Source organism: Haliotis rufescens, unplaced genomic scaffold, assembly GCF_023055435.1.
Source record: "Haliotis rufescens isolate VD_foot unplaced genomic scaffold, xgHalRufe1.0.p SCAF_17, whole genome shotgun sequence".
In the NCBI taxonomy this organism is placed as follows: domain Eukaryota; kingdom Metazoa; phylum Mollusca; class Gastropoda; order Lepetellida; family Haliotidae; genus Haliotis; species Haliotis rufescens.
The window spans coordinates 4,609,029-4,628,116 of NW_025963857.1; the positions used below are offsets into that span (position 1 = coordinate 4,609,029).

General features: G+C 43.2%; 1 protein-coding gene across 6 annotated transcripts in view; it reads right to left on the reverse strand.

Annotated features, from left to right (window-relative positions):
• The window catches only part of LOC124144838 (dynein axonemal heavy chain 5-like), a 110,544-nt gene that overhangs the window by 22,790 nt on the left and 68,666 nt on the right, over positions 1-19,088 (reverse strand). For 4 of the 6 annotated variants that reach the window (XM_048397433.1, XM_048397437.1, XM_048397435.1 and 1 more), the window contains 16 exons: positions 18,039-18,335; positions 16,269-16,515; positions 15,623-15,864; positions 14,701-14,841; positions 13,918-14,164; positions 13,162-13,439; positions 11,723-11,938; positions 10,831-11,061; positions 10,137-10,300; positions 8,396-8,521; positions 6,052-6,121; positions 5,409-5,662; positions 4,638-4,791; positions 3,977-4,141; positions 3,198-3,424; positions 1,429-1,547 (listed from right to left, as the gene is read on the reverse strand). In XM_048397433.1, coding sequence (XP_048253390.1) covers positions 1,429-1,547; positions 3,198-3,424; positions 3,977-4,141; positions 4,638-4,791; positions 5,409-5,662; positions 6,052-6,121; positions 8,396-8,521; positions 10,137-10,300; positions 10,831-11,061; positions 11,723-11,938; positions 13,162-13,439; positions 13,918-14,164; positions 14,701-14,841; positions 15,623-15,864; positions 16,269-16,515; positions 18,039-18,335 — 3,178 coding nt within the window. Of the gene's footprint in view, positions 1-1,428; positions 1,548-3,197; positions 3,425-3,976; positions 4,142-4,637; positions 4,792-5,408; positions 5,663-6,051; positions 6,122-8,395; positions 8,522-8,885; positions 9,009-10,136; positions 10,301-10,830; positions 11,062-11,722; positions 11,939-13,161; positions 13,440-13,917; positions 14,165-14,700; positions 14,842-15,622; positions 15,865-16,268; positions 16,516-18,038; positions 18,336-19,088 lie in introns of all 6 variants that reach the window. The other 2 variants (XM_048397434.1, XM_048397438.1) reach the window with 1 other exon arrangement.

Below are 19,088 nucleotides of genomic sequence, written 5' to 3' on the forward strand. Positions count from 1 at the left end.
GGACATTGGTCACTTGTGTCTAAGAGGGTTCTGGACATTGGTCACTTGTGTCTGAGGGGGTTCTGGACATTGGTCACTTGTGTCTCAGGGAGGTCCGGACATTGGTCACTCATGTCTAAGGGGGTTCTGGACATTGGTCACTTGTGTCTAAGGGGGTTCTTGACATTGGTCACTTCTGTCTAAGAGGGTTCTGGACATTGGTCACTTGTGTCTAAGGGGGTTCTGGACATTGGTCACTTGTGTCTAAGGGGGTTCTGGACATTGGTCACTTGTGTCTAAGGGGGTTCTTGACATTGGTCACTTGTGTCTAAGGGGGTTTTGGACATTGGTCAATCGTGTTTGAGGGGGGTTCTGGACATTGGTCACTTGTGTCTGAGGGGGTTCTGGACATTGGTAACTTGTGTTTAAGGGGGGTCTTGACATTGGTCACTTGTGTCTGAGGGGGGTCTTGACATTGGTCACTTGTGTCTAAGAGGGTTCTGGACATTGGTCACTTGTGTCTGAGGGGGTTCTGGACATTGGTCACTTGTGTCTCAGGGAGGTCCGGACATTGGTCACTCATGTCTAAGGGGGTTCTGGACATTGGTCACTTGTGTCTAAGGGGGTTCTTGACATTGGTCACTTCTGTCTAAGAGGGTTCTGGACATTGGTCACTTGTGTCTAAGGGGGTTCTGGACATTGGTCACTTGTGTCTAAGGGGGTTCTGGACATTGGTCACTTGTGTCTAAGGGGGTTCTTGACATTGGTCACTTGTGTCTAAGGGGGTTCTGGACATTGGTCACTTGTGTCTAAGGGGGTTCTGGACATTGGTCACTTGTGTCTAAGGGGGTTCTGGACATTGGTCACTTGTGTCTAAGGGGGTTCTGGACATTGGTCACTTGTGTCTGAGGGGGTTCTGGACATTGGTCACTTGTGTCTAAGGGGGTTTTGGACATTGGTCAATCGTGTTTGAGGGGGGTTCTGGACATTGGTCACTTGTGTCTGAGGGGGTTCTGGACATTGGTAACTTGTGTTTAAGGGGGGTCTTGACATTGGTCACTTGTGTCTGAGGGGGGTCTTGACATTGGTCACTTGGGTCTGAGGGGGGTCTGGACATTGGTCACTTGTGTCTAAGGGGGGTCTTGACATTGGTCACTTGTGTCTAAGGGGGTTCTGGACATTGGTCACTTGTGTCTAAGGGGGTTCTGGACATTGGTCACTTGTGTCTAAGGGGGTTCTGGACATTGGTCACTTGTGTCTAAGGGGGTTCTGGACATTGGTCACTTGTGTCTAAGGGGGTTCTGGACATTGGTCACTTGTGTCTAAGGGGGTTCTGGATATTGGTCACTTGTGTCTAAGGGGGTTCTGGACATTGGTCATTTGTGTCTAAGCAGATTCTGGAATAAACATTTCAAACAACCACATCATACAGACACAATTATTACACACCTGTGTTCATTCTCTGGGCCAGTTCACCCACTTCGTTCCTCTTCTCGGCATAGATGCTCTTGTAGCCGTTGATGAAGGACAGGTAAGACTTGGGTGTCACATGAGTTGCACGTCGGTATCTGAGTCACAGACACACAGATACTACACAAGTGGTTACCATGGTTACATGCAACAGTAGGAAGCAGGCGATTTCCAACAATCCATGCAAATGGTGTCAAATATTGTGTACATCAACATCGCTGACCTTTACCTTCAACGATATTCATTCAAAACCTATCCATGCCTGAAATATATACAGTGAAAGCTCGTTGGTTGGGACCCTGTTTGTCCCCCACTTCCAAACAATACTGGAGTGGAGTGTGGATACAAAACCTTAAAAACATAACTCTGAACCAGTAAGACATGTTAACCTGGAAATTCAGACAATTTCACTGGAATGGCTCCTACACATTAATGAGGTTCACTGAGATGCTTCCTACCTTAATGAGGTTCACTGGGATGCTTCCTACATTAATGAGGTTCACTGAGATGCTAACTACAGATTAATGAGGTTCACTGGGATGCTTCCTACATTAATGAGGTTCACTGGGATGCTTCCTACATTAATGAGGTTCAATGGGATGCTTCCTACAGATTAATGAGGTTCACTGGGATGCTTCCTACATTAATGAGGTTCACTGGGATGCTTCCTACACATTAATGAGATTCACTGGGATTCTTCCTACAGATTAATGAGGTTTACTAGGATGCTTCCTACATTAATAAGGTTCACTGGGATGCTTCCTACATTAATGAGGTTCACTGGGATGCTTCCTACACATTAATGAGGTTCACTGGGATGCTTCCTACATTAATGAGGTTCACTGGGATGCTTCCTACAGATTAATGAGGTTCACTGGGATGCTTCCTACAGATTAATGAGGTTCACTGGGATGCTTCCTATACATGTATGAGGTTCACTGGAATGGCTCCTACACATTAATGTGATTCACTGTGTATGTAATGTGATCTCACTGAAATAGTTTCTACAGATTAACAAGATTTCATTCAATCTTACTATATCTCTTATTACTACAGGGGCGGTCGGTCAGCCTAGTGGTTAAAGCGTTCGCTCGTCACGCCGAAGACCCAGGTTCTATTCCCAACATGGGTACAATGTGTGAAGCCATTTCTGGTGTCCCCCGCCTTGATATTGCTGGAATATTGCTAAAAGCGGCGTAAAACCATACTCACTCACTCACTGTTATTACTACAGAATCATTTTCTGGAGCCATGTCCGTAAATTGACATGATTGTCACTGGTCTTATATTGAACTTCAGATCACTGGATACATTTACATACGATCTTGCATTCATTAGGTTTCACTGTAACTAGTCTACACTTGATTTTACAATTCTTCTTTCTTATCATTATTCAACAAACAATCCACAAGAGAACATCTTTGCTTCAGCATCAATGTCTGTAGGCAATGTTTTCATATTGCTTTTTTAGCAAGGCTCCGGAAATAAAAAATACCCCAACTGTTAACATGACCGTCTTCCCGAGGCAAGGGAATTAACTGACCCTAAAAGTCAAGTTCCTACCCTTGCTGAACTAGGCTGGAATTTCTGAGATCAATTGTAGCGTCACGAGTGGCTATATCAGAGTTATGTCCCTTGCCTCGGGAAGATTCGTAACATGACCAGCCCTTATGAGATTAGTCACAGTGCTATCTCATCCAAGCACACCTTTAGATAAATGAACCCTCCCAAAAATGACCTTGACCCACCTCTGGAAGTAGCTGACACAGTTCTCCGCGACGCCATCATGAATGGTGCCCATGGTGTAAATGACCTGCTTCTTGACGTCTGCACTGCACTCAATGTCGAACTGGGACAGGAAGTGGTCGGCCACAGCAATGAGAGCATCCTTCGGCCATCGTTGGAACCAGTCCATTGTGCAGCCTGAGATGAGACCAGGGAACTTCAGCGACCTCTGTCGGAACTTTTCACCAACCTGAAACACATGCATCATTGACTAAAATGCTCTCAAAACATTTAGATACATTGTATAGTGCAGAACAACATTAACTTCCTCAGTGTCAGGACACTTTCAAAGACGTCTTTCCTTCTACAGCTGTTTCTACAGTGTCCAAATGGTGAAAATGTGTCAACAGTGTCATCAGAAGAACAAACCAAACACTTCCACTTGTGTAAAGGTTTCCCGGGTGTCCTCAGAAGAATAAACTTCCACATGCGAAGAAAAATCTGGATATTTCCACATGTGAAGAACGTTGCAAAAGCATATCCAAAATGCTTCTACAATGTCATCTACTGGTGATTGCATATCTGAAGATCTTCCAGGACAATTTTTCCTTCAGAGAAATATCTACAGCACACCTTCATTTTCCTAATCGGCTTTCTCTACAGTCAAACCAGGACAAGACCTTATTGAACGTTTTGTGATGCTGCTGATACAACTGTATGACTGACACACTGTTCTTGTTGGAGATTGTTGTAATATTCACTTCAATTTTGTTTTCCTGCAACTGTTTGTAGGTTTACTTACAGGAGAGAAGCAGAGCGTGACATGGAGATTGTTGCGAACACGGGACAGGTAGTACTCGTCTAGGTTCTCATTGGATGGTGGTCGTCGTGGAAACTCTTTCTTCATGATGGGGATGAGGTCACCACGAATCTCATCAATTTCATCTCTGGCAAATAAGTTAGCCACCTAGAGAAACATAAATATGATTATCAAATACCCGGTAAATTGACAAAAAAATCTTTCCATATTCATAAGAAATATCTGCTACACGGAGAGTCAATTTCAGGATTCCGAATGTATTATGGGCTTGTGTTTATGAATCACCATAAAAAAGAAATGACACTAGGTGTTCGCGAAAATGTGAGCGCATCCTGTCCCTCCAGTGGCACCCATCACAAACACATGCAAAGGCAAGTCAAATGTTCACCAGAAAAAACATGGGAACACATAGAAATTGCATTGGACATCATTTTTGTCACTGATGCACCAAGATTGGAAATGTCCCCGACATATCTACCACAAAACATTTTGAAAGCTTTACTGAGGCCTTGAATGTTGTAACCCTGATCAAACAACTTTTGAGCATCCACATCACACACATGTCTCAGCCCAGAGCATTCATATGTATATATAGTTTAACATATGTCCTTGGTGTAAGACTAAGGACACACGGCCTACTCACCACACCAGACGAGAGCATGTTGTTGAGGTACTCCAGGAAGCCCTCGTCCTTGATCTCCTGGTCGGTGAAGATGAAGGTGATGCCCTTGCCCTGCTGCCCTGCAGTGCGGTACAGGTACTTCAGGTCCTCCAGCAGGTTTGACATGTTGTACGACCTGAGGGTAGAATCACAGCAGTATTAATAATGGTATTGTGAAAACCCATGTTATTTGTTTTCCAGACACACTTTGCTACACAGCTCTGGCACCCGCAAACATTGCCAGTCAAAGACATGTGAGAGAGCATGCTTGAAGAAAAAGGCATATAAACGGTGTAATGGTGTGTACCTTTCTGGTGCAGACAGACCAACCATAATAATCAAAACAAATCTGGGATTTGAACTCGCAATCAGTGGACTTTGACAATCAAATTGCAATACCCAGGAGCACAGGACCATATGAATCTAACTATCAGATTTGTTTGTTTGTTTGTTGTTTAGCATCACACTCAACAATATTCCAGCTATATGATGTCAGTTTGTAAATACAATGTAATCTAGTCTGGACCAGACAATCCAGTGATTGACATCATGAGCATCAATCCACACAATTGGGATATGATGACATGCACCAAGTCATCAAGCCTGACCACCGGATCCCACCAGTCCCCTCTTACAACATGCATAATCTTCTTTTACGGCAAGCATGGGTTGCTGACGACCTGTTCCACCCCGAATCTTCATGGGTCTTTCTGTATCAGAATTGTGAATTCTACAACCAGAACCAACACATACCTTGTCAGGGTTATCTGGAAGGTTTTATATCCAGCAATGAATGATGCCAGTCGGGTGAGGGACTGCTTGCCTGATCCGCCCACACCAACAAGAAGGGCGTGGCCACGTGGGGTCCGGATGATACGCGAGATCTTCACCAGATGTGTCATGGCGTCCTTAAAGAACACCAGGTCCATACCGGCACCACGGATACTGTCATTGTACTGTTGCAGGAAGAAGTTGAGGCGCTCTTCAAGAGCTTCCAGAGACTCACACTAGGACGAAAATACGAGAATTTATCTACCATGTCAAGTAATCCATATTCACCAGCAAGTAAATATATGAAGCATGTGTGTAATAATTATTTCAGAGGCTTCCACAGACTTGGACTAGGGAGGAAATACAAGAATCGCCATTCATATGGAAGTTTACCCATATTTTTCACCCTTCATAACAAGATCTGTGTGAAGCACGTGTGTAATACTGATTTCAGGAGCATCCAGAGATTTGCACAGGGACGAATATAGCAGAATTTGCCATTCAAGTTTATCCCCATTTATCACCCTTCATAAAAGCATACGTCTATAGCACATGTATGATAATGATTCTATGAGCCAAACAAACATTAATATCATTCAGAACCATCCTACATCGGACTACTCACTGCCTCGTAAACTTTCGGCATGTCGAAGTCTGCATCATCTGGTTCATCACCAGTTGCCTCTGGGGCATCCCTGTGAGGGGGAACAAAGGTCAAGGTCAGTGATGAAAGTACTGGTAGTTGTCAACCAAACAGTATATATAAGAAATAAATATCCAATGGAAAAAAGACAGTTTGAAGAACAGTTAAATTAATTCTTTTCAAATCAAATCACCTTAACATTACAAAAACATTCTTATCAACACAAGCAATTTGAATGAAATATGATCCTGCAATATCAAACTTCATTACTGGGTGTTAGTGTTGGACCACACAAAAACACAACTAATCTAGACTTTCATAAAATGGAATGAAAACGTGTTACAATAAGTAGTTGTACATGTTTGTGACGTTATCACACACGCTGCAGTGTTAAGCTGGTTATCTTATGGTTTAATATATTAAATAATGTGCATTTCATGTTAAGATATTAACATCAACACTCAAAAGCTTAAATCATGGGCAATATTCAAGTCACCTTTTAATTCAAAATGAATGCAGATTTCAATTTGGCCTGAACATTTAACAATGAATTTGACTGTATATCTAAATGAAATATTCATTTATTGCATTCATTTTTAACCTTGGTGTACATTAATTTCCCGCAGTGCAAACAACAAACAATGGTGAAAGCATTAAAACACACACAAAGAGGATTAAGAAAAAAAAAATCTTAATGAAAGTAAATATAACAGAACTGAATCCCCCGAAATTAATACCAGTAAACAACACCAAAACAGTACCATGTTAGCCATCAGTCTCTGAAACAACTTCAAGTTTAAGATAAGTTCACACTGCATGTCCTGGACTGTCTACACTCAATAGTGGCCACACGAAGCTGCAATATTGCTGATGTGGCATAAATAATTATTTCATCACTCCATCAATTTTAGCATGTTTGTGACTGAATATCAACATTTAGAGGGACTAGTAAAAACTGAATTCACTTCAGTTATTTAAAATTATCACTAGTCTCTTAATGGTAAATTTATCAAGAAAAACGTTCAGAATTTCCAATGCCCTTTTTCACATACCGGTATTTGGAGAGTATGGGATAAGAAGCACAATTGAAATGGAATGACTCTAAGTTTGAAATTGCCTTTTTTATCTTCAATTGTGACTTGATTTAAACCAAATCAATAAGCTACATTACCATTCCTCCATCTGACTTATTACGCAGATTGTCAAATATCCATGTAAGTTTGTGTAAGTTCAACATCAACATGAGTTATCAGCCATCAACAGAATGGCGTCAGTGGAGGTTACGCCATGTTTGTTATTCACCTTCACAACAAGAATATCACAACAACGTCAACACGGTGCATTTCCTTCTCTAGCCACAGGTGGACGTCAGTGACGACTAGTTCAATATTGTGTACAACAATGTGTGGCGGGTACATCATGTCTGGGTTGTATGTGTAGGTCATTTAAAGAAACAGGAGGACACTTCTTGATTCTTATTGGTTGAATTGGTTTTTGAAAACCCCAACAAAATGAGCCCTTACCCATAATTCACTGAAGATAAAACACTCAACGAAAATAGAAATGTGGTGATTAGAAATATGCTTCCCTTAACAAGTTTGACATTTGACATTGGTCTATTGGATAATGAATGTCAAATTAATCCTGTTAATTAATCTTTTTGACAAATATTATCTAAAATAGGTCTTCAAATCATCCATCATTACAATCAAAATGTTTCAACCCAAACTACCGAATTCGACGTAATAAGCACCCCGCTCTAATAAGCGCCCACTGCGTTATTTGCTGATATATTGGCTAGTGAACAAGCCCAATTCGCATCCCTTCTGATTGATCAATGTACACAAGACTTAATTATTCGGTATAATATGCACACGTGTGTTATATGCACCCTTATTTATGGGCAATTAAAATCTGGAAAAATATATCTGTCGTACATAAACATTTCAGGCTGTCAGCATAAACAACAAAATTAATCTTTCAACTATGTTGTTTTCACCAAAATAATATTCTAATAAGAGCCCCCTATTTCTAATTATGAGAGCGCCCCGGGCGCTTATTACGTCGAATACAGTAAATAAAAACAGATAAATCAACAACATTCAGAAAATGTCCAGCTGCTTCTTCAAATACGGTCGTGGTAGAATATACTCAGTGTCCATTTATGAGCATGCAGACGCATCTCTTGATATCAACAACATCTTCGTTGTGAGTGGACAACAATCTGACACATTAACTGATGAATGTTGTGTCGTGGGACCAAAGCGTTGTATTGTGTACTATTGTGTTCATGGCATTGTGTTGTTGGAGCAGTCAGTGAAAGTACCTCAGGAAGTCAGTAAACCAGTAGGTTGGGTTAGCTAGTTGTTGGATTTCTTCTGACATTTCGCATTCACCCAGCACCCGCTTCAGCGTTTTGTCGAACCATACATAATCTTCAGGTTGTACAAATCTAAACATAGCAGCCACAAAAATATAACAACCGAAAAAAAGAGTTAGAGTAAAAATAGAATAAAATTCAGACTGTTTCCATTTGATAACTGGATTTTGTTCCGTAAACAAATTCATAGTCATTTGAATATCTATACCAATTTCAGGCATGATTTGTAATAAACCAGAAGACAATAAAAATTTCACAGTTATTGGACCAGAAACAGTCTGATTTTAGGAGTAGGAAAAGGTAACTCTCATACCAGATCTGATTAGTAATATAGAGTTACCTCCCCTTAATATAATCTCTACAAGCTCCCCACAGTGCTAAGCTACAGATCAGTGCAGTCACACATAGCAGTACACTGTACGGAGTAACCATGTACCTCATAAAGTCTACAAAATAGTCACTGCGTTCAATCATTGCAGGGAAATGCTCCCCGAGATCCTCTGAGGCAACACGATTCATTGTCTTCAAAAACCATTGCAAATCTTCCACTCCTGTAAATCTTTGGTTTAAACAGACACATGTCAAACATTTATCCATTATCATACAAGTCACACATCTGAAAGGACCCTGAGCCCTGAGCCACTAGGCAACCTTAGCACAACGACTGTTGTAAGTCCATGTTGAAATGGGAGTTAAGATTGCTTTGTAGAAGGGGCCCCTGATCTGATCAGTGAGTGCGTGAGTGTGTATGGTTTTACGCCGCTTTTAGCAATATTCCAGCAATATCGGGGAACACCAGAAATGGGCTTCACACATTGTACCCATGTTGGGAATCGAACCCGGGTCTTCGGCGTGACGAGTGAACGCTTTTACCACTAGGCTACCCGACCGCCCCTGATCTGATCAGTGTCAATAGTTAATATTGATTTATTATACCACTTTGCTGGTATGGACAGGCGACCTAAAATAAAACAAACATCATTAACATCATACACTTTAGTTACAGCAATGTAATAAAAGCCAGTAGAAAGTAATTAAGAAAAGCGTACAATGTAACAATTGACCAGAAGAGGTTATCCATAAAGTTGTACGTTTTTCTTAACTATTTGCCAACTTCTACAAAGTAATTACTGAATTAACATCTATTTTTTTCTGCAGATTTGGGCTGTTAAGAGGGAAGCATTTTATTTTTCAATTCCTTTAGACAAATTGTGATATAGATTTCAAATGAGTCTGACACATGAAGAACTACAGGAGCAGCAAGTTAGTCTCCCCCTCAAACATGTTTGAGTTTGAGGGGATAAAATTAGAAGGATCAAATCACAAAGATGAGGTGAGGCAGTAATATTAAATAATTACTTTATATTGGCCTAACTGAAAAATAATAATAATTTCAATAACATTAATCATAGATCTTCATGTCAGGATGAGTTAGTAATTACTGCTTAGCACCAAGCCAGCAATTTTGCAGCTAATCATGGCCATTGATTATAACCAGCTTCTTTTAAGAAAACAGTTAGTCCTCCCATATTGTCAAAAGTTTCAGACAAGTAATAACATTCACGCCTAACCCTTGTACGACACATAAAACCCAATTATGATGACATATTTTCTCAAAAAAGTTTTCAGAATTTTAAACAGTTGTGCATCATAACCTTGACCCTATGACCTTGATGTCAAAGGTTACCTGTCTGAGATGACCCTGGAACACTCGTGTTTCCATAGCGCCATGACACTCTCCTCTGACTTGATGACAGTAGAGGTAGTGTTCAACATGCCCTGCCAGATGCGAGACAGATCTCTCAAGTTGAAGATGTAGTGGAACTTGGCTGGGGTCGGCAACATCTTGATCTATATGGAAAACATATATTGATTGTGTAGGGTTTAGTGCTGATTTGAATCATATTTAAGTCATATTATTGCATGTCCATTTCTGCAGAAGGAAAACCTAAGATAAAGTAGGTCATAACCACTGACATCTGTTCAGAAACTTTCAAGGAACCCTCAAATCATGGATCATAACTCAGTCAACTATAAGATTTGGACCCAGGGCCTACAGATCCAGGCTTAGCAAAGGGGCACAACTCTTGTTGATAAACATTGATTCAAGAATTAAAAGATGAATAGAGTATCAGCATATGGTCTCTGTTAAAAAAAACTAGAGCATTTCGAAAAGGTTTGTTGAAATCAAATCTATCTGTTAATAGATATTTTTGACCAATAAACAAGCAGTAAGATTATTCCATGCTGTTTACCCAGAACATAAAATGATTCTACAATACAAAGCTAAATTAAAATTAAAATCATTATTCAGTAAAATAAACTATTAATAATCACTGCTGGAAAGTGACCTTGACATGACTTGACATTGACCCACTGACCTTTGTGAGCTGCCAGAGCCTTCTTGTGACTGGAACAAGATTCTTCACAAGTTTCTGGACACTTTCTGAGAAGCCACGCTCTTTGCAGAAGTGACCACAACCAATAACATTGAAGATCTTGTCGATGGAGGGGTTAGACGGCAGTGTACAGTTGAAGATGGCAAACTGTCGCTTGAGACGTTGGGGAATGTCGTTACGACCGCCTCCTGGTTGGATCATAGCGGCCAGGAACTGAAAGAGAATAATTATTCCCAGGGATAGAAATGTTTTGTTATTTTCAAGTGTGCCACAGTTGTAATTTAGACAGTTTGCCCCTTCCCTGTTCAGTGAGATTGATAATATCTTTACAACTTCCCCATCCAGGGTTTATTTCGGGAATCATATTGTGCATTAAAGATATTAACATGGCCATCATCCTCCACGTCTTTGCCCAGTTTACCACTAAACTCAATCACTGGCTTGATATCATAAATATTGACAAAAAGCATTCTTTTTTAAAAAATAATTTCTAAGTGTGCCCTTATCGCACCATGAACATCATTTAACCGTGGTTAGATATCCAGGTTGGATATTTTTGATGATTTCTTTTAAGGAAGCATGTTTCATGCCAAGTTATTTCATAAATCCAGGTTTATCTCAGCTTGTCAGATGAAGGCAGAAGGCCGCAACACGGCCTGGGGTGTTGTAGTGACAGACCAATGACAAGAATTTGGGCTAATCAGAGATTCAACCGATATTCAGCAGATCCCTCTTTGGCTAAGGGGAACAACTCTTGAACAACATGGGTTCAAGATGAACAGATAGGAAGAGAAGATCTATCAGGACAGACATGGCACATGACTAACACAAAATGATGGCTAAAGGGAGACTACTGGGACGTGAAGCCGCCTACCTGGACATCCACAATGTTCGTGAAGTCTCCAGGCTTCTCCAGGTTATAAAAGCCACCGTTCTCCATCAACTGTCTCACGATCTCGTTAGCGACCTGGTCGCCCCACTCGTTAATCACTGGCATGTTGATATCATCGATAAACACTGACATCTTCTTGCCAGCAGGGGGACCGTATGTTGAGCCAACTCTCTTGTCCACGTAGCTCTCAATGGTTCTCTGAAACAGGAAGTGAATGAGTGAGTGAGAAACAAGTATTTCGATCACTGATGCCATGGCAGTGTAAATAAACTGCAAGTGATTCCATGGCATTTGATTGGCTAGCCAAGAAATATTTTTGCATGGATAAATAAGGCCACACCCACTAGCCGTTTACTGTTTCCGGATTGGCTGATAATAGGGTGGGCGGGGCTTCGACTGCATTATTGTGCTGAACAACGCCACTGATTTCATATTGTATACAGTTGTTTGGGCTAATAAATACATAGGCAGGCTGTGAGTTATTATTGTTGACTTGTTGATTTATAAGAATTTGTCTTAAATACGTTTTGGCGTTTACTGGGGTATTACGTAAAATATTGTGTGCACACTTACCGGTATCCATACATATTTTCTATGTTAACACCCTATAAACGCAAAAATTATTTTCGTCAATTTTTTATTAGCCTGTGATGAATTTAAGTGTGATGCATGTCGTAGATGTTTACTGAATTGTGAGATGGAAAAGTACAGGTATAGTGTTGACAGTCCAATGTTCATAATCTGGACAATTTCAACCCACAGAGAATCCGGACACAGATGCATGTCACGAGAGTTGGAACTTCATTTTCAATCATTGTATTTTCCTTTGCCAGACCCTGGGAGCTTCTTAACTCAGCACCCATGTTAGAGGCTGGCTCTCACTCCATTCCAGAGTGAGAGAGTATGTATTTTAGCCATCTTTCAGCAATATTCCAGCAATATCACGGAGGGGGACACCAGACGTGACAAAGAACAACCTAGTTCATCAAACATAATGCGATCAAAATTTCTTGTGGATAAATTATTAACATTAATTTTTTATCACTTTGAACAGTCACACAATAAGTTGATCTGTAATCTTACGTATCTTCTCATCATCAAACCTTCCATATTGTTTCAGAGAAGAAGGATTTGCAGTTTAAACAATCCTTCCCACTCTACTCTCCACAGAGAACTCTTAACAACAGAAATTATTTTCTATTCCACATTTGGCGAAAGAACCTTCACTATTCCGCAGCGATTCTATGAAACTCTATTCCAGATAGTGTGAAAGTATCTCATTCAATCCCTGCTCTTAAAGCCCACCTAAGACCCACCTTTAGAACAATAACTATCAATGCTAAGCGTACTGAACACAAAGTTTTGTGCCCTTTTAGTGCTGTATTAAATTATTGTGCAAGCATTATTATTAGTAGTATTACCTGGAACATATACGGCGTTGTGGCGGAGGAGAAGTTAAGTGACTGTCCGACGTGTTCCTCTGGGTTGTACTGGTTGAGGTAGTTGTTGATCATCACAGTCTTTGCCGTTCCCTGTTCACCGATCAGCAGCACAGCTTTGCCCTGCTTGGAGATGGTGTGGATGAGGAACTCCGTCCTCACGTTGTCCACCATAGGGACCAGGATGTTGCAGTACTCCGGCTCATAGTCGGTCGGGTAGAGGAAGTCGGTCACCTTGGAGTTCCAGTGCACCCAGCTCCCTGCGTGGAGGACAGGCAAAAATATAGTCAAGGTCGTCGAGTCAACACAGTGGAATAGGTTTACAAGGTTTCCATAACTTCTGTTCTTTTGTTTGTTTGGTTGTTGCTAAATGCTGCACTCAGCAATATTCTAGCTATATGATTGCGGTCTGTATATATCTGGACCAGACAATCCAGTGATTGACACCATGAGCACTGATCCACACAGTTGGGATATGATGACATGCATCAACCAAGTCAGTGAGCCTGACCACCTGATCCTGTAAGTCGCCTCTTACAACAAGCATAGTCGCCTTTTACGGCCATAATGCGTTGCTGAAGACCTGTTCTTCCCCGGATCTTCATGGGTGCTATCACTTCTGAACAACCTAGGCCCTTAAAGTACACCACAGGTCCATTGGAAGGGAATATTTGTCCTGTAAACGTTCTATTCATCAATTAGATCTCTAAAATACAAGCGACCAAAACATCCGCCTACCGTTGTTGTCCACCATGTAGTCAAACATGGTGTAGTCGGCATCAGAGGGGATGTCAGGGAGGTCCAGTTTGATCTCCTCATGGTTCTTGAGCCACTCCTGCACCCTGTACCTGTCGTCCAGCTCCAGCAGCGCGCCGATGCTCCACATGAGCGTGAACACGTACAGCTTCTCGTAGTGATCCCGCGTGATCTGCATGCCCTCCTTCTCATCCTTCACTGGGATCAGCCCGGACAGCAGCTTCGTGCACTGAGGGGCAGGACAACACACACTTGAAATGTCGGACATGATTCTTGTTTTAGGGATTATTACTTGTAGTTCCTTATAATAACAACAACAACAACAATGACGTGTGGAGTGTGGTGAGAGAGAGTGTCAACGCTCCGTGTGGAGTGTGGTGAGAGAGAGTGTCAACACACCACGTGGTGAGAGAGAGTGTCACTGTTCCGTGTGGAGTGTGGTAAGAGAGAGTGCCAACCCTCCACGTGGTGATAGAGAGTGCCGTGTGGAGAGTGGTGAGAGAGAGTGCCACCACTCCATGTGGTGTGAGAGAGTGTCAACGCTCCGTGTGGAGAGTGGTGAGAGTGTATCAACACTCTGTGTGGTAAGAGAGAGGGTCAACGCTCCGTGAGCAGTGTGATGAGAGAGAGTGCCACCATTCCATGTGGTGTAAGAGGAGTGTCAACACTCCGTGTGGAGAGTGGTGAGAGTGTGTCAACACTCCGTGTGGTAAGAGAGAGTGTCAACGCTCCGTGTGGAGTGTGATGAGAGAGAGTGCCACCAACCTGGGAGATGATGAAGGCCTCCAGCATGTCCATCTTGAAGACAAGGTTCTGGGTGGCGAAGCGGTACAGAGCCGGGAAGGAGTTCTCAAACAGAGTCAGGATGATGTCCCGCTCGTAGCTAGGACGGTTGTTTAGCCAGCCCTGGAACAAGCATGTAGATAATTGTACATGTAAGATTTTCCTAATCCAAATATCAAACCCACTGATTCCTGTACCCCATTTCTCCCCTACACCCACAGTCACCTCACCACACTGATCACTTTTCCAACAGCTCCCCTCACACAGCTACTCTTCCCTACCCCCAGATCCCTTCCCCTACACCCACAGTCACCTCACCACACTGATCGCTTTTCCAACAGCTCCCCTCACACAGCTACTCTTCCCTACCCCCAGATCCCTTCCCCTACGTCACCCCTCCCTTATAGGTCACTTCATGCATCTTTGATTCCCACCACCAAAGCCAGTCTACAGCTCCTCTACCACAGTTCCCATCCAACACTGCTGCTCTCCCAAATAGCTCCCCGCCCACATGGCTCCCCCGGTCCCCCCCTACAGTTCCCCTCCCACATCCCCCACTCGCCAGAGTTCCCCTACCTCCAGGATGGGCTGCCAGTGTAGTCCCCATCCCCCTCCCCCCAGTTCCCCTACCACCAGGATGAGCTGCCAGTGGAGTCTCGCCCAGCCCCCACCCCCACCTCCAGGATAGGCTGCCAGTGGAGTCTCCCCCACCCCCCACCCCCACCTCCAGGATTGGCTGCCAGTGGAGTCCCCCCCAGTCCCCCTACCTCCAGGATGGCCTGCCAGTGGAGTCCCCCCCCAGTCCCCCTACCTCCAGGATGGGCTGCCAGTGGAGTCCCCCCTACGTCCCCCTACCTCCAGGACGGGCTGCCAGTGGAGTCCCCCACCCCCCCAGTCCCCCTACCTCTAGGATGGGCTGCCAGTGGAGTCCGGAGCTGCTCATGTACACCATGCCGTTCCTGGACACTGTAGCTGGGGAGGCGTTGTCGATGTTGTGAGGCTCGAAGATGATCTTGCAGTTGGGGGCCATTGGGATTCTGTCACCGTTGGCCAAGGTCAAGGTCTTGTTGTCATCCAACACAGAGTTAAGGTTCTCAATCCAGATGGCATCTACTGGGCCATCAAGCACCAGCCACAAGTGTTCACCTGGTAACATTGAACATACATCCCTTGATAGATACACATCTATACCAGAAATCTGAATACTGGGTTGGAATTTTAATGACAATGTTAGCAACTTAGCAGCTTTTAGTAGAAAGTAGTAAGTAGTGAATGGATAAGATTGTAGCTCTATTAGCAACCATTTCAAAGTGGGGGACACCAAGAATGGGCAGTACACACAATACCCATGAGGATAATAAAACCCAGGTTTCGGCATGTAAAGTGAATACCTGCACAACTAGGCCGACCAATGGCCCCCATAACTTGCTTGGCTTGGCAGATTAATACCAGTTTTGTAATGATCTTGTGAATGGATATGAGAACAAAATTAAAAACTTTTTTTCGTTCATTTAAGATCATCCAACTGTGAATGAAACAGAAAGAGTTACCTTTCTTGACTCGAGTAGTTCTCCTCCAAAGAGTAGAGAAGATACCATCGGTCCAGTCGTTGGTGGCGACATCAAGGCGACCAAACATCTGTGGGGCTGTGATGGCCTTGGGGTTCATCCTCCACTCCTTGTGTGGGTCTCCGGTGTCGGTCATGGCCTTCATCAACATGTGGATACAGCACGTCTTGCCCGCGCCACTCGGCCCCAGCGCCATCATGCCGTGACGGACCCGCTGGGTCTCAAACAACTGGAACAGGTACAACATGGATGACCCTCTACGTTAAATAGTGTTCGAAATAAGTCCAGGGCCCTGTTCCACAAAGTGATCTTAGCGCTAAGATGATCGTAACTCCCATACTTTATCATAGGCTTACGACAGTTGTAGTGCTATGACCGCTTTGTGGAACGGGGCCCTGGCCCATAGGCCCGTGACATGTAGAATTTGTATCAGGCCCATACAGTAAAGTACGGTTATAACGAACTCAAAGAGACCACAAATTTTAGTTCATAATAACTGTAGTTCGTTATAAGCATATATACAGCATATATACAACAAATGGCTTGGACAAAAAAATAAGTTTGTTATAAGAGTGTTCGTTATAAACATAGTTTACTGTAGTTTTCAAATTTGTCTTATGGCCTACAGTAAATTTACGTCTGGATTTATCTCACAATAAGCTGCATTTTTTTTTAAATGAGGGCCTGAAGAGTTTAGTCAGGGCTTGAAGAGTTTAGTCAGGGCCTGAAGAGTTTAGTCAGGGCCTGAAGAGTTTAGTCAGGGCCTGAAGAGTTTAGTCAGGGCCTGAAGAGTTTAGTCAGGGCCTGAAGAGTTTAGTCAGGGCTTGAAGAGTTTAGTCAGGGCCTGAAGAGTTTAGTCAGGGCCTGAAGAGTTTAGTCAGGGCCTGAAGAGTTTAGTCAGGACCTGAAGAGTTTAGTCAGGACCTGAAGAGTTTAGTCAGGGCTTGAAGAGTTTAGTCAGGACCTGAAGAGTTTAGTCAGGGCCTGAAGAGTTTAGTCAGGGCCTGAAGAGTTTAGTCAGGGCCTGAAGAGTTTAGTCAGGGCTTGAAGAGTTTAGTCAGGGCCTGAAGAGTTCAGTCAGGGCCTGAAGAGTTCAGTCAGGGCCTGCAGCTTCTAAAGTTTGTGGGTCCTGATGGCAGCCTGGCAAAAACATTTTATTTCGAACACTGACGTTAAGCTTTCAGTACAAGGGGCGGTCGGGTAGCCTAGTGGTTAAAGCGTTTGCTCGTCACGCAGAAGACCCGGGTTCGATTCCCGACATGGGTACAATGTGTGAAGCCCATTTCTGGTGTCCCCCGCCGTGATATTGCTGGAATATTGCTAAAAGCGGCGTAAAATCAAACTCACTCACTTTCAGTACAATATTATTTTGTGGCAGTATTTGTCACAACTGCTTTTTGACAGAATTGTGCCATATAATCTCAAATCTACCGAAGCCTTCACCAATATATCATTAAGTTACACGTTTGTCAAGAATTCTGTCCTTTGTGTTACTTATCTCCAAGGCCAAGTTCACCACTGATATTGAAGTATGGTGAAGTGGGATTTAAAGTCACATTCAAGTTTATTGCACTTATATATGTGTGTTTATGAGGGAGGAACTGCTTGTACTAGTCCAGACTAACGCTGGTGTTATAGTGCTAGCCCACTGAGATACCATGCCACAGTTTAACATAAATACCCCACCCACAAAGGCCACAGAGGTGGTGTTATTGATTATTGATATTGACTCCAGGGGAATGTTAAACATACCTGAATGAGTTTCAGTATCCATGACGGGTGACACACCAACTTGGCATCCTCAACATTCTTTGCAATGGCCGCCTCCAGCTCTGGGTAGCCTGCTTTGTCCAACGTGATGCCGGGGAACAGATCATTGATGAGAGACAGGAAGAGAGGCTCATCCTGGTCGACCAGTTTAGACAGGTTCATGTCTCGCAGGACCCTCATCACGATCGTCTGCTCGGTGTCCTCGGGGGACTGGCGCTTCACAGTTCCCAGGGTCCTCAGCACAGACAGGATGTTACGCAGACCAAAGTCATAGTGAACCTTGAGACAGCAACAAGTACAGTAATAATGATGATGATGATGATGATGATGATGATGATTTGGTTTGGTTTGTTTGTTGTTTAACGCCGCACTCAGCAATATTCCAGCTATATGACGGCGGTCTGTAAATAATCGAGTCTGGACAAGACAATCCAGTGATGGACATCACGAGCATCGATCCACGCAATTGGGATCGATGACATACATCAACCAAGTCAGCAAGCCTGACCACCCGATCCCGTTAGTCACCTTTTACGACAAGCGCAGTGGCCTTTTACGGCAAGCATGGGTTGCTGAAGACCTATTCTACCCCAAAATCTTCACGGGTCTGATGATGATGATGGTGATGATGTTGGGGGGGGGGGGGGGGGGGGATAATTACTGCAACAATGATAATAATAAACTGAGCACAGATACTGACACTGGTGTATGCTTTGTGAAATGTGTTTCTTGAAGACAGCATGTATTTGCTGTTTAAAGTTACTGACATACACACGTCTTGTCCATACCTACTGTGTTGTGGTGATGATTGTTTGTTGTTTAATGCTGCACTCACCAATATTCCATCCTGGATATAATCTAATCGGGACAAGTGATTGACATCATGCGCATCGATCCACGCAATTGGGATATGATGACATGCATCAACCAAGTCAGCGAGCCTGACCACCCGATCCCGTTAGTTGCTTCTTACGGCAAGCATGGGTTGCTGAAGACCTACTGGTGATGATGTGCACCTGGTTGTCACTCCCT